Below are 16075 nucleotides of genomic sequence, written 5' to 3'. Positions count from 1 at the left end.
TTTTTAAGTATAGAAGAGCTATGGTACATTTAGGATTCTCAGTACCACACCACAAACATCCATCCTGAGCTATGAAAACCTAAAGGAGTCTATTGATGTCCCTTCAGAGAAACATCGATCTTTCTGCTGCTCCCAATCCAAATCCTGCAACAAAAATTAGTTTATTGCATCTGCCTTCTATCCAGCACAAAAATATTTCTCCCTGAGAAAAATCAAACACAATGGAAAGAGGTGTGCTAAAGTTAAACTCCTTCAATAGCAAAGGATATTTGGTTTGCTAGAATGAAGACTATTTGCATCAAAATGACAGCATTCCCCTTATAATGGGGAAACAAAGGCAGGCCAATACCCTCCCAGAGAAATGCAGCTTGTTGACTCACAACCATAGGTGTACATCGCGCAGCTGGTTTGGCAAGAGGAAGCGTGGCTGGCTTCTGCTCCTGCACTGTGCAGAAGAAATCATGCAGACGTACCCTGAAGCTGCAAAGGGCAGCTCCTTCCAGTGCATGTTCTCATTAGGAATACACTGCTTACTGCCTGTTTTGCCTATAAAACTGACACCCTGTTGGCAATTTTCACACATCCTTGGGAGGAGTTTTTCAAGTATGTCTGTTGTGTAATACAGTAAAGATCATCTGAATGATCTATTAAGTGTAACCCCTGGGCATCAATACTGCTCAACATCAGCTGGCAATAAAGGTATATTTACAGCATGCCTTGGGGACAGCTGTTCTGGGAACATCCTGGAGTTTTGCATAGCCTATTTACAAGGCATTATAATGTGCTTCAACTGAGTGAGGGAGAATCCTTTCAACACGCCACCACCCATTAAAAGCCCTTAGGTCCAAACAGCACAGTAAAGTGAGGCAGGTAAATAATAAATAAATAAATAAACCCCTTTCAAATTCCAGTGCTTTAAAACACAAAGTTATTAACTCATGAGCGAATTTAACCTTATCGAGCTACTGTTCCTCTTAACTTGAGCACCGTCTAAGAAACAAAACAGCTGATCAGAGAAGCTTCATCTTACAACAAAAGAAAATCTGTTGCCAGCGCTCTTGATTTTATACCAAATACCATGGGAATTATGATATTTTCTTTAAGCCTTAGATCTTGTATATAACTTACATGAAAGTTTCAGCTTTATGTGTTTTGGGTCAATTAGTCCTCTTTTTGACAGAAAAAGAAGTGAAAACATGAACCAACTGCACACTCATGGTTCAAAAAAAACAAGAAGCAAATGTGAGTATTGAATTTCTTAGTTCATTTCTCACCTAAACTCAGAAAATATTAACACTCTGTCATTGTGCAGGTGATATCCACTTGTTAAGCAGAGCACTGTCTCTCAAGGAGTGAATTAAAAGGATGATTCCATGTCCCAAATCACAGAGGTGTGCTAGTTATTGAAATTTTCACACTTTGAAACCTCCCCACGGGTGAAGAGTCAGCTGGCAAATGTTATGGAGAAATAATAACTAGAGGAGCTAACTACAGTTCTCTGGCCCCAACCCAGGGACTACATGTGGACAACAAAAGACAGAACTTATACCTAATAAAACAAAACCCGAGCAGTCAATGACCCAATCCACCCAACCAATATTACTGAATATAATCGAGCCAGTTGTTACAAGGAAAGCTGAGGACCAAATTAATTAGCTGAGTGCACATCCAGTGCCTTTGGGAGTAAGTAATCACTCATTAAAGATCTGCTGACACTTTTCTGAAAGCATTCTTTGGAGAGAAGTTCAGACTTCGTTAAAAAAAAAACTGCTATGTCTCATATGTTTAAAATGGAAGAGGACTGGATGCATAGCATAGAATATAGGGAGAACAGTTTCTGAGCAGGATGGTTTTCACATTTTCCATGTGGCGCCTGTGGTTCTTTAAGTGTTTCTGCTATTTTATCTGACACTTGGATAAAATACTGGAAGAACTATAAAGCATCTTTTCCCAATTAATTTTGGCTCAGGAAGTAATTGGAAGGGCAATATAACCTATAGCCTTAAACTGAGGGGGAAATGAGAAAATATTGGGGGGGGGGGCTTTTTTCTTTAAAACTCTGTGTTTTTAAGAATGGAGGGGTTGTAGAATTACTTTTTTTTTTTAATAAGACTGCACATTTCTGGATTCCTGGATTTATAAAAAAAAAAAAAAAAAAAAAAAGTCTTCAGTTAACTAGCCCCGAGCTATTCCAAAAAACAAGATGATTCATCTATTTCCACCCAGTACAATTTTATATGTCGTTAGTAAACTAAAGCCTCATAAAATTCTAAGCAGCCCCGAAGAACAACTACTGCAGAGTGACATGTTGATTGCATCAGCCTAGGAGGGCTATAGTTTTGAGCACTGTAAGCTTTAGTGCACTCAGTTGGAACCACTAGTGTCAAAGAACACATATGTAACATGCTACTATTGGGAACATTTCCTCAAACACAGCAAAACAAATGTCTTCGGAATATGTGCTGGGATAAGGATGATTCCATAACTTCCAATTTTCATAAAACTTAAACTGCTACTGTGCCTGTATGTTCTGAGAAACACTGGAACAACTTCCCCTTCCCAAAATGAAGTGAAAACACCATCAAGAAGTGTGCTAATGATGCCTTAAGCCGAATGTAAAATTACATGACAACACGTCAACGTGAAAGTTATTCTTGGCACTCATCACTGTGCTAAGCTACCTGCCCGTCATTCACTTCTTGCATGGGGCAGGCAACCAGCATGCAGGCACAGAGAATACTGGTAAGCATTTCTGATTCTGACTGCTCTTCACCTTCTAAATTGTAAGAATGAAACTAACAAAACCTAAAGTATTCTCATTTGCATCCCCAGTACCTTTTAAATAGCTATGTTTAAAATAAAAAACCCATTCAGACCACAACAAAGGGGAGGTAGAAGGCATGTAGTTTGCCCACAATAACCAAGGGGTTAGGAGTGCCACAGTGACGTGCTTAGCAGAACACCAAGTAAACACCTTCCGGATGAAGTGCTCCTCCCTCTCAACCAACAAGCAGCGCAGAGCCGCCAAAACACTCATAGAAAAAAAGTGAAAAAAAAAGGCAGTTTGCCCTATCATGTAAAGAGCACGTGTTACCTGTCCAGCAGCCACTTCCTGAGGTTCCCCTGCCAGCAGCCCTGCCGCGAGTGAGGCCATGCCTAGTGCACAGCTGAACAAGGAACTCGGAATGTGGCTACGAGGAGGGGGGAAATACCATGGCCGAATTTAAATGTATGCTGACTACCAGTGTGGACTGTAATTACAGCATCTGCTCAGAGCCTGCTGTGCTAGTGACACAGTAACTAGCGGTCTGGTCACACGGACACCAGCTATTTTATGTTCAATTTTAAGATGCACTGCGTGGGTAGGACCTGTGCTATTACACAAGACACTTCCAAGAGTGAAGAAGGAGACAGCTTTAGCTCACAGCCAAGAAACAATCACGCAATAATCCTGCCCATGTTCCTCTTTTCCACAAAGCAGCAGCCTCCTTTCAGAAGCTGTTCCTAAAGCTGCACTGTATCAGGTTTTGGAATCTGAAAACTTGGTTGCTTGGGTATAAGTGGCAGCTGTAAGACCTACAGCAGTACCAGAACTAAAAAACTCACACTCACAAACCGCACAACAATCCAATTCGGGCACCCAGCATTTGAAAAAACATTTTCCTCACAAGTCTAACTCAGAAAAGCACTTTAGAAAAGCGGCACAACTTACAGCAGTCACTCAACTCCCAATGTTATCAATGAGACCCAAAAACAGGCTTAAGCATGCAGCTGTCTGTCTCCCGCCTTCAACAGTTTCCGGCTTCACAAAGGCAGCAGAGACACCTTAACACATCACAAGCTTGACATGTGTTAAAACCTCAGTCTTGTGAGCTGTTGTGTACATGCGGATCTCAGTGAATGTCAACAGACCAGCTCATTACAGTCAAGTTAAGCATATACACAAGGTGCTGCACATTCAGGGCGTGAATACGCACAAAGTTGCCTTGGAAACCATTTAACTCAGAGCTGGCATGGCCAGAGTATGATCAGTCTTCTACAGCACAACAAAACTGTACAAATTACTGATCCCACGATCTGCAGGGATTAGTTTTGAGAACACGCGAGGAATCACAGCATGGGTGCCTAAAGGTAGGAGCAGTGAATCATTCTATCTTCTCCAGCACTGAGCGTCATGTACTTGACTAAGAACACACCAAGAGTGGCTTGGGGGAAGACACTAGAACTGGGATTCTGACCCTTTCTCCACCCACATCCCAATTCCAACTCATCTTCATTTAGGCTGCCACAGTCAGAAAACTCGAGCCATCCCGTCTGCTGGGTGTAACATCAGTGGCACAGAAGGGAAGATATTGTCAGGGGGCTAGATTCATTCCAGCTCTAGCTGCAGGAAAGTTACGGCAGTGCAGATACAGATGTCCAATTGCAAACCACATCCCACTTCCTCAGAGCCTTCTTGGATTATGCTACAGCAACAGAAACTGCACCGTAAAACTGTATTACAACTTTAGTATACTGAATTAGCGTATTTCCCATTGAAGGTCTATGCCAGTTTGATTTTGGTCTTCTGCAAGCACTTACTAACAGCTGCTTTAATTAGTACCTCATTGGTGTGTAGCCAATGATCTGATACACATCAAGAAGCGCTTTCTGCATAAAGCAAGAACGTTACGTATACCGTGATACAAACAGTCCTTCCTCCCACCCTGAGTACCACAGATAAGGGCCAATCGACTGGCAGTGCACCACAGAAAGGCTGTATTGTATCTAACTCCTCTTATTTCAGGTTTTCAGGGCACCCCCGGGGAGGGGGAGGCACAGAAATGAGAGCCACAAGCAATTCCAGTAGCTCATTCTTCTCTTCACCCTCAAAGCGTTAAAAGTGTCAACATCAGCTCCTCCCTGCTGATGAAACTGGCTCGAGCGCATTTTAGTTTCTGGCTTGGAGCCCTTACAAACCGTTACAGAAAGACAGAAAGACAGCTCAATATATCGACCACTTCCAATAACTAATTTGGGACACTATGGGTCATTTGCCCCTTCTGTTAAGTGCTGCAGCCTCTCTGTGAATGAACCCTGGTATTTGGTGGGGTTTATTAAGAAAAGGGGGCGGCTAACAGCAGATCTGCATTTCAGGGAAGCGCCAACCCTACTATCAGTATATATAAATACTCCCCACTCTTCCTCTGGGAGGACCACGTTACATCTGATACACGAAAATCGTCTCCAAGACTGATGGTGGGCGCTCAGTCCACGCCCCCGCCCTCGGCGAGGGATCCTGACAGGCTGCCTGCCTCTGGGTCCCGAACCGGCGCTGACACACATAGAAACGGGGAGCCGGAGCCCGGCCGAAGAGCGGAGCGGAGGGCGGGCTGGGGCTCCGGCTTGTCCTCCAGCCACGGCGGCAGCAGGATGCGGGCTGCAGGAGAGCCTTTCCAACCGGGCACCGGCGGAGCATCGACAGCGACCACGCCAAGGAAATCACCACGAGATCTCATTTATACATTAAACGTATCTATTTATGTCCCGCAATCGAAAAAAATAAATGGTTTCTTCTCAGCGACCCAACTAGCATTGTCCAAAACGACCTTCTCACGGGGTGTTGCGTTGCAGCCGACACACACACGCTGCACGGACCTGGTGGCGAGGCTCTCGACGCGGTCAAAGAGAGGGGGTTTGCACACAGGTACACGGCACATTTCCGCGAAGCTGCGTTTCCCTGGCGGGGCAGCAGCCCCTCCGCGCCAGCACCACGCATTTTTGCACCTCCGGCACCGCACCGCGCGAGCCTGGGGCGGCCAGCGCTGCCGCCAGAACCCCTCCGCCTCCTCCGCCGCCGACGGCCGAGGGCGAATTCGCAGGTAGAACAAAACATCCGCGCCGGTGCCGTCCGCCAGCCCGCCGGCGGGGCGGGGGGGGGGGGGGGATCCGCCAGGGGACCCCGCGGGCGACACCGGGCCCGGGTCGCGCACAGGCCCGCAGGGCCGGGGCTGCCGTGTGAGGGGAGCGGAGCGGGCCGGGGGCTCCCCGAGCCGCTTCGCTGCCGCGCGCCCGCGCCAACCGCCGCCCGCCCCAACCGCCGCCCGCGCGAGGGCCGGGCCCGCCCCGCCGCCCCTTTACCTTCGGAGAGCTCCAGCTCCAGCTCGGCCAGGCGGGCCCGCACCTCCAGGGGCAGGGACACGCTCTCCAGGCTGCGGTCCGCCATGCTCGCGCGGCGGGGACGGGCTCTCCCCTCCTTTGGCTGCCCCCGCTTCTCCCCCCTTTGTCCGCGGTTCAACGGGGAGAGAGAAGGCGGCGGGGCCGCGGCGGGTGGCTGAGTCCTCCCCGCGGTCTCAGCCGGGCATGCAGCGGGGGGGAGGCGGGCGGTCCGCGCGGGGGGACGGGGCGCGGAGGGTGGGAATGCGGAGGTTTCGCCTCTCCTCCCCTCTCCTCCTCCTCCTCCTTCGCCGCCTCCTTCAGCGGGGCCCCGCCATGGCTGCTCCCGCCGCCCGCCCGCGATCGCTCCGCATCGGCTCCCAGCCGCGCCCGGCCCGGGCCGCCCCCCACCCCCCGCCGCTTGGCACCGCGGCGGCGACTCCCGGCTCTGCTCGCAGCGCCCTGGCCCCGGCCCGCTGCTCCCCGCCCGGCTCGGGCTGGCGGCGGCGCCCGGCGCTGCGGTACCGCTGCCGCGACTGCTGCTGGCCAGGCACAGCAGCGCCGCTGTCACATCCACGTGACCGCGCCGCCCCGCCACGCCGCCGCCGGCCCACAGGGGGCGCCGCAGCGCTGGCCGCGCTCGGAGGAAAGCTCCGCGGCCGCGCAGCGGGGCCGCCCCGCCCCGCCCCGCCTGCTCCGCGCTGTCAGCCGGCCGAAGCCCCCTCGCTGGCTGCGCCCGTCCCCTGGGCTCCCCTTCCGCAACAGGAGCGACCTTGCTGCAGTGCTTTGCACGTGGGCCGTGGGTCCGGAGCGAGGCTGGCCGAGTGCGCTACCGTTTATTCACCCTACAGCGCTCCCTGGAAGTAGGACTTCAGGTCCCCGATCTACCGAGGAAGAGGGGAAGGAGAGATGTGCTCAAGGCAGGCAGTAACGTGGCACGAGAAAGACGACTGGCTCCCCAATACCCTGCATCCTGTTTTCCTTCCCCACTTGCTGAACAGCTAGCACCATACCCTTATTTCTACCTATATTGTCTGCGTTCAGCCGGTGATGGACTGTGCAGTGCTCTGATGTGCTGTGAAGTTGGACTCGGTGGTCTTAAGGGTCTTTTCCAGCCTAAATTTATTCTACTCTACCCTACTCTACCCTACCCTACTCTACTCTGCTGTACTCTTATTCCAAACAAGCCGTGGCAATTCTGGTATGTCCGTCACTAAACCGTTTCCATAAGAGGTTATCATAAACTTAATATAATAAAGAACAACTTTGTCACTGTGTCCATGCTCGGCATCGGCATGTGCTAGTTGACGCTGAACCCATACCTGGAGAACGTGGTAAAGGGACCCGCCTGTGCTCTTAATAACAGCTCTCCAACATGAGAAGGAACTGTTTTGAAAACATTCAATAAAACTCCCTTTCAGATCAACAAATACATATTCACAAGGAGCATCTTCCTGTCTGGGTTTTTCTCCCTGTACATGTTTTCTTCCAGTTTTTTGTTTGGGTTAGGTTTTGATGGGTTGTTTAATCTCTCACAAGAAGGATGGAGCAAGTTACCACAGTATCTCTGATTTTAATATTCTGTGAGAGTCCCAGTGGCAGAACAGATCTCCATAGGGCTCGACATTAGCAAGAAGAAAAAGGCACAGTCATCCCCCAGCCAACCCTGGCTCACCAGTTTACCATTTCAGTCCGTGGAAGACAAGCGAGGATGTAGGTGTTTCTTCAAAAGAAGTTTAGGCTACACCTATACTAAACAATGTAATTTTTTAATACATTGTGGAACAAAAATAAATTACATCATATTACCAGCTGTGCTGAACTGGCATCAACACTGGAGCGATCCCTGCAACGTGTGCAGGGCTGGTGGTTTCCCCTGTTTTCGCTGGTTACCAGCCCCAGACACAAGAGAGCCGTTCACACCCCAGTCATGGCCAACACCAGCATCACTTCAGCCAGACCAGTGGCAGAACTGGTTGGGGTACCTCACTGAGGTTGCCTACCATAAACAAGGTTTGAACGCACAAAGTCCCTGTATTTTATGGTGCTGCTGTTTGTTTTGTTGTCATGTATGTTGATTTCTAGTAACCACTCCTGGGCTACTCTTTACTGCACTGCCAGATGAGAGCCATCTGGTTTGCCTGTTTTACCAGGGTCATTACTTTCAGCAGTATGGCGACACACGCACCACTTAGGGCTGTGCAAACACCTCTCTCCCAGCCCTGTGCTACACAGGGGCGAGATTTTTACCTTCTGTTGAGCACTGCGTATTTCAAATACAGACACACAAAATATTATCCAGGTCTTTCTTGTTCACTACATCAAGACGCAAACAATGAAAAGCAATTAAATCCAAATATGCTCCAGGGTTCCTACCTGAGAATCTGAGGTTTGTTTGTTGTGTTACATGCGATGAAATAGGCTGAAGGTATCAGCCTTCTGCAGGAGCGGCTTTTTCAAGTATGATGGAGGCAGCCAGGAGGGAGGCAAGGGAATGCTCTGTGATGATCCAGCTTCCTTCACTAATACCTATCTCTGCGTTGCACCTTTACTTCCCCAGTCCTGATAGGAGCTGATTATTGTAGTCATTATCTGATCATGACAGAATCTGTGCCAGTGGTGTTCACCCTTGCTTTCCAATTTTTTCCTTTGTGGAGTTACATAAGGGAACCTAAAGAGAAGTACTTTAACATTCACATCATTGTGCCTGAAATTTTCTTGATGCTTCCATAACAAGCCCTGTGTTTCAGGCACCAGGCACTTTTAAAGGGAGAACAATCACTTGGGGTTGGTACTCATCCAGCAGAAATGGAAGTGGCTTAACTTGGTAGACTCTCTGCAAGGACAGTATGCTGGGTGGTGGCTCCCGTGGAGCTTGGATGGAGGCTTCTGGGAGGTTTTGGGGCTTTGGGGGCCCCCCGGGCAGGCAGGGCCAACCCAACACCTGGGTCTGGGCACAGAGAGGGGAAGGGGATGTGGGAACCTTGACCTGGGGCTCCACCAGCCAAACACCAGTACGGGGATGCACATGGGAACATGGGAGCTTCCTTTGGAAAGCCCATTTGCTCCTCTAGAGCTGATCGCAAGAGGAGAGATTTCTTTCTTACTTATGCAAAGTATCAGGGCCCACACTCCAGGAATGAATCTCCAAGCATACAAATTTGCATGATGATTTTGATGAAACACTGAAATTCCAGTGGAAAAGAAGCAAGTCAGGAGACTTCACTGAGCTGGTTTTAATTCATGGATACTTTCAGATTTATAGATAAGAGGCTGCATCCTAATCATCCCCTGGAATGAGGCGTAGAACTGTTCCTGACTGTAAGAAAAGCAGGGTACTATTTGCATTTTGAATGCAGGAGTTAACTGGCAACATCAGGATTTGTACAATGCTTTTCTATCAAGACGTGTTTTTCGACAGGCATGGCAGCTTCACCTGCTTTCAGGAGAAGAAATAAGTCAGTGGTGCCTTTTCTACAGTGGAACTGGTCAACACAGCTTACAACTGTCTTTGTACACAAATACTTTTGTTATTATTGGATTATTTACATGCAACGGCCCACTTGAGCATGTCTATCTTCATGGAAGAAAGAAAAAGTGTATTTTCATTTTAACAATACTTACTGTAATGATCAAATCCTGTCAGAGGCTATTTTCTGTATAGATCACCTTATGGGGTCAATAGCTGAGTGAAACTTCTGAAGAACCAGATAGAATTGACCTTGACTAGATAAAAATTCTCTTTCCTAGCTCTCTCACAGCGAAATATGTGTCCAATTTTGCAGAGATTTAGCCCGAAGATGGGTCTATACCAGAAAACGTTCCCAGCATCAGACTTCAGGAAAGGGGTAAGATACTAAAGACATTGAGAAAAAAGAAAAAACACTTGTGTAGATACTGTTACCTTGACCTAGAGCACCTAAAATGATGTGTGTGTCTTCTGGACATCACAGTAAAAGCAAGAGGACCATGTCCCCGAATGAACAGGTCAGCTTCTCTTCTGTCTGTGAGAGTGAGGAGTCAGGATTTGGCCAGCGTAGCAAAAAACAAAGTCAAAAGCAGGAAACAGTCACAGAAAAACAACGAAAATAATCAGCTGCCTGGAGGGACTGAGTTAGGAGGAGAGATTAGAAGAGCGCTTGCTCGGCTTGCTAAGCAACAGCAAAGGGATGGCCCAGATAGCTGCCCACGATTATCTGAAAGGTGGAAACACCAAGGAAGTTGAAGGGGGGGGGGGGGGTTTGTGTGAAGAAATCAGGGAGAAGAGGAAACAATTTTGGATAATCAGATGGAAATATGAAAGGGAGCTGAAAAACGTATCAGGGAAAGCTTCCAAGGGATGAGCGGTATTAGACTGCAGAAGAGAAGAGGCTCTCAAAGGAAATGATGGAATCCTCATAATTTGAAACATTAAAACCTGAGTAGACAAAGCAATCATGAATATGCTGTAGGAAATAATCCTACTGTGGGATGGGATGAACATGCTTGTCTGGCGTTGCTTATGCGAAGACGTACTGCTTCTTTTTTTCCCTGTTAAACTCAATTTAGTTTTTCCCCTTCACCTCTCCGCTCCCACCCCCTCTATTTGCATCTGTCTGCTTGCGTCTCATACACAAGTCATGAAGTGTATTATTATTTTTACAGTATCTATCACAAATGTGGCCGGATGGCTACCTGCTGCCATACTGCAAACAGCAAAAAAAATTGATTAGATGCATTAATCAAGTTACCTCCGTATGGCATGCAAATGGTTCTGCAATTATTTCCAAGTTGGGTTCTAATTTCTTCTGACACTTAAAAATTAAATCATATCTCATCTTTCTTCTCCTGGGGCAGGGCAGGGAAAGGAAGGGGAGAGGAGAGAAAGGAAGGGAAGAGAAAGGAAACGGGAAGGGAAGGGAAGGAGAAAGGAGAAAGGAGAAAGGAAAGGAGAAAGCAGAAAGGAAAGGAGAAGGGAAAAGAGAAAGGACAAAGGAAAGTAGAAGGGAAAGGGAAAGGAAAGGAGAAAGGAAAGGGAAAGGAAAAGGGGAAGGGAAAGTGGCTCACCACTTCTCACATATGATTTTCATTCTGTTATGCTACTCAGACAAACACCAAGTTCCCTTTCTCCAAGCTGTTTGAACACCTTAGATCCCTTTAATTACCATGGGTATGTGACAGATGTGAATTGTTGCATATCTTGGCATTTGTTTCTCTGCCTTAATATTTTAAAATAATATAGATGGCCCTCTCTTAATTCACCATGGTTTATGGAATGGAAGCCAAATGAATCCTGGAGATGACTGATCTACCTCAGTGTACAGAAAAACCCTGGACTGCTGAGAGGAACTATGACCTTTGGTCATTTTCTTCCTCAACATTGTTATAGATAAGCTTTGCTGGTGAGCAAACGGAGAAGTTCCTTTCTTTGCCTCTCCCTGTGCCAGAGCTTACTGGCCTCATAGCACAGCTGACAGAAGGGAGCGTAAGTTCATGCCTGAGCTCCTTCTGCACAGAGTTTGGCATACTAGTTCACATGCTGATGAAACTGGATTTGAGCTAAGATGCATAAAAGGGAACTTTCTTGGCTAGAAGTGAGGTGCTGCACAGGAAAAGGAAGGAAAAGGAAACCTTGGGAAATATAGTTTCCCTTAATATATTAGATATTTCTCTCTCCACTTTGCATTTCCATTGTTCTTAGGGGAACAATTTTATAACTATAAATTTTAAAGTATTTTTTACAATGGCGTTTTGTGCTTTTTAATAATTTTCATACATTTTTCTTTTTATTAAAAACAAAAATGTAATGAAAAGCCTCTCCTGGCACAGCTTAAATTGACTCTGGTTTGAAAGTTAGTCTCACATAAGAAGTGTTTATTAGGCTCCTGCAGTCTGGCAAAGCCCATTTACACACCAAAAACATCCTCTCCACTGCTGCATTTGAGGTAGGAATTGATAACGCATTTCCCAAGTTCAGAGAAATTGACGGAACTGGCATCTGAAGGTAGGAAATGTCCCAGCATTCTGCCACAAGATCCCAGCACATGCACACGCAGAACTTGTCTCTCACTGCACTATGAATCTTACAGGAATAATAGTTGTCTGCCCTTTCATCAAGGTTGAAGCTTCAGTGATGTTTACAGTTCTCTGAAAACTCAGTGGGTTTTCGTAACTTCTTAAAGTAGATTTAGCGACTCTTTCAACCTACTGAAATTAAAATGTGAAACTGAGTCTTTGAGAGCAGATTTCCTGGAGTGAATTCTTTTCCATTTTTCTGCTTTTCGATAACGTTGGGTTGTTGGTTATTTTTAGTAAAACATAATGTATGGAAAAGGAACTACTAATTTTCCATAGCTTGCCTGCCAGTTAATGCGCTATATGTATTTTTAGCAACAAAAAATCAGATTGTTGATCCTGTTTAAGAAGATGTCATACAAAGCTGCTGGCACATTGTGAAAGCAATGTCAGTAATACTCTGACACTTAATACGCCTCTCTATGATGCCCATCTTTACCTTTCCTAAAGAACATTAAAATAGCAGCAGGTCAATGCTCAATTAATGTACAAAAATGACTTCTAATACATGGAAAACACCTTAAGATTCTTTCTGCTACAACATGGATAAACTCCTTATCAGGCATGCCTCAATATTTTCATGGATTCACAGCAAACAACATGAAATGTCCTTTACAAATATGAAATTATTTGGGAAATGGAAAAAAAAACCCACTAATTTTATTATTTTTTTAATTACAAATAGAAGAATATTATAACCAAAGAATATTTTGCTCAGTTTGCAGTATCTGAGACAGGTTAAATTCATTTCAGCTTTATTGTTTTCACCCAAAGTTAGGACTAAGGTTACCATCTGCACCAATGATGCATTTTAAAACACTTTAGAGTGTTTTTGATGGTTCGAGATAGTCTAGCAGAGTTTCATGCTTTCTTGGAGATAATCAAGATGAAAGACTACTCTGTTACTGCAGAGTAACCGGCATTTATACCAAGACACTATAATAACTCTGTGACTTGAGGTGTCAGTTGTTACAGAAAAAACACACTCTTCCCTGAATTGTTTTCCCAGCTGACATGGGAGTTAGTTAATCACTGGTAACACTTAGAGCATCTGTACCACCAAGGTGTAGAATTTGAATTATCAGTGACTCTTGGAAGCAAAAAATAGTTCCTTGCTGCCACATCGAAATGATCCATCTGAACAATAGTGGGAATATTCTGAAATACTTTCACAATGTCTATGGCACCATCTTTACATTTTCATTTTCTTCTTACTTAGCAACCAAAAAAGAAATGCTTGGATTTTGTTCTGCGGAGCTGTGTTATAATTATCTTTACAATCTGCTCCAATTGTATGCTATCTTACGGCTGACATCTACCATTAGCAATTTTGCACAAATGGCAGTAAAGGTATGACAATTACCCATCTCACTATTAAGCTGCATAAAGTAATTTCTTCTCCCTTTCTGGAAGCTAGAAAGCCTTTTCTTTTCTGAGAAAGTAACTTGACTTTTGAGAAAATACTGCTGTCATCATCACTTTCATCTTCACAGTCCATGCCCAAGGAGGTTGTGAGTGCTCCATCCCTGGCGGTGTTCAAGGCCAGGTTGGACAAAGCCTTGCGTGGCATGGCTCAGTGTGAGGTGTCCCTGCCCATGGCAGGGGGGTTAGAACTGGATGATCTTGAGGTCCTTTCCAACCCTAACTATTCTATGATTCTAAGGTCCTTTCCAACCCTAACTCTTCTATGAGTCTATGATTCTATGTAAGAACGTAACTTGGCTAAATAGAAACAAATAATACTTAGATTCACTGTTAGCTCTTTATCACTTTTTAGTTTGTGCACCTTGGTGCTGGCTCAACAGGATCTAGATGCAAGTTTCAAAACACAGGCACATGTTTTGGTCAGCCTTTAGCAAATGTAGTTCAGATTCAGGAATGCCCTCTGGGAAGTCTACACTCATGATACTCCTAGTTGTCCCAAGATTCTTGCCCCATTCTGGCCAGGCTCTTCGCCTCTGAGCTCTTTTCATAGGGAAGCTGACAGGGGTTTTTGAGAAAAGATTCTCATTTGATCCTGTTCTGAAACTCCCATTCTTATTTTTGTCTTGGTAGGAGCCATTTCTTCCTTCCAATGTTACCATGAATCTCTGAAGGATGACTTCTGGCAATGACTTCTCTGTATTCAAGTATGCAGCATTAGCTTCTCTATTTACTGAAATCCTTTAAGGCTTGTGGAATCCAGGAGGAAATTTGCAGGGAACTATAGTAAAGCTTCTCCATAGAAATACTTTTCCTGAAAGAGCTGGCTTGCTACTGTCTTGTAAACTTTACCCTGGAAAAACTACTCTCACTGACCCTTTGCATAAAATATCCTGCCAGGGCTAAAGTGGCAAGTGTTTGCTGTTTACATAGCCCAGAAGTTTTCTTCTTTGGATGCCATTTCCTTACTTGGTTTAGGAGTTCAAAACCCAGGGTGAAATACTACCATGGTTTTGCAGGCAAAGACTCCAACATGGAGCCACATCCCCAGTTTTTATTTAAGGTGTGTGATTTAGGGCAGCACAGAAGAGAAACTTCTTATTTGTGATGTATCTTTCTTGTTGCTCTTTAATGATTATGTGGAAGTTGAAGTCAGTGCTGGAACAAGATTAACCAGCAGTTATTTTGGTTTCTGTGTGCTCTCTGCTAATGCTGAAGTCATTGGTTTAGTCTTCACCTCACTTATGCAGCAAATTAATGCATCAAAGTGTACCCTTCAAATAAGAAAACAGCCCTCAGTATCCCTGACGTGGGTAAATGCACCCTATGGCGAGTGCTGCTGTGAGCAGTCACATCTGGCAGCAGAGGGGTACCAAACAGCTGGGAAGCTCCACTCAGAGCTGCGGAAGATGGCTCACCACATTACTGCTTTGCATTGTGCTTGAATGTTTTTCTTTCCTCTCTCAGCTAAAAAGGTTAATGTTTGACTGTCTGTTCGTCTGAGCCTCCTTAAAGGCATGAGATCAGTGGACCATTTTAATAACAGTAGACAGTGCTTCCTGCCCCCTTTTTCTCTCTGGCCCTGGGAGCTATTCTTATCAGAAAAGAACTGAAACTCCACAAACACAACATAGCTGGCCTACAACCCCATGTCAGTGGCTCAGATTAATCATTCCTATACTGTTTAACATCCAGTGACAAGCCTTTACATTCATGTTTTGAATAGTCTTGGAAATTCAGGTCAAGATTGACAGCTGAGAACTTCAGTTCCCAAGTTTTAAATTACTTTTATTTTCATCTTCTTAATGCTTTTAAGTACAGGCACCTGTCTAAGTTCTGTTGACTTTCAGGGGCATTGGAGCTGACAGTGAAATCACTTCTTTTCTCTGGGAGAAATCATCCACAGAATGGGGTAATATCTAGCCCTGTAGAAAGAGAATTATATTTACTTACCTCATCAGGTGTTGCGAGGACCAGTTATTTAATAGCACTTGTGTAGTTCTCTAGGAAATGCCGTGAATGCCACAGATACCATCTTTATCTAATGATAAACATTTCATTATCAATATAAGAAAGCAATATTGCTTAATACCTAAGACAATTCTTTGTGTTAAAGTGCCTCCAGTATTTCCATTTTTAAGAAGAATGTCCTTGAGAGTTTAAAAAAATGTCCTCTCACCACAAGTAAGGGGACAGCATTTCACTTTCTAGGATTTAAACCCTGTCTTTCAGAGGAAGCAGGAGAGCTTAGTGTTCTCCAAACAGGGCAACACTGCATCCCCAGAACTGGTAATCTTTCAGTCACACTCTTTGATCTTGCTCCATTCTCTTTTCTTGCTTTATTTCTGCTGTTTCCTGGTCTGATTTTTACCTGATCTGTTTACTGACCTTTAAAAAACTTTCCTGCATCACTTCAGGAGCACTCTTGCCTTGACTTGCAACGTTATCAGATGTATGTAGTGCT

At 45.4% G+C, this 16075-nt stretch overlaps 1 protein-coding gene across 4 annotated transcripts in view; it reads right to left on the bottom strand.

Annotated features, from left to right (window-relative positions):
* The window catches only part of DIP2C (disco interacting protein 2 homolog C), a 320749-nt gene extending 314080 nt beyond the window's left edge, over window positions 1-6669 (bottom strand). The window contains exon 1 of one of the 4 annotated variants that reach the window (XM_065666772.1): window positions 6121-6669. In XM_065666772.1, coding sequence (XP_065522844.1) covers window positions 6121-6205 — 85 coding nt within the window. In that variant the 5' untranslated portion in view covers window positions 6206-6669. The remainder of the gene's footprint in view (window positions 1-6120) is intronic. The other 3 variants (XM_065666777.1, XM_065666771.1, XM_065666775.1) reach the window with 3 other exon arrangements.
* Window positions 6670-16075: the final 9406 nt, after the last annotated feature.

The sequence above is a fragment of the Lathamus discolor genome, chromosome 2, assembly GCF_037157495.1.
Source record: "Lathamus discolor isolate bLatDis1 chromosome 2, bLatDis1.hap1, whole genome shotgun sequence".
NCBI lineage: Eukaryota > Metazoa > Chordata > Aves > Psittaciformes > Psittacidae > Lathamus > Lathamus discolor.
Note: the sequence above shows the minus strand (reverse complement) of the source record. Positions and strands in the feature narration are given on the sequence as shown.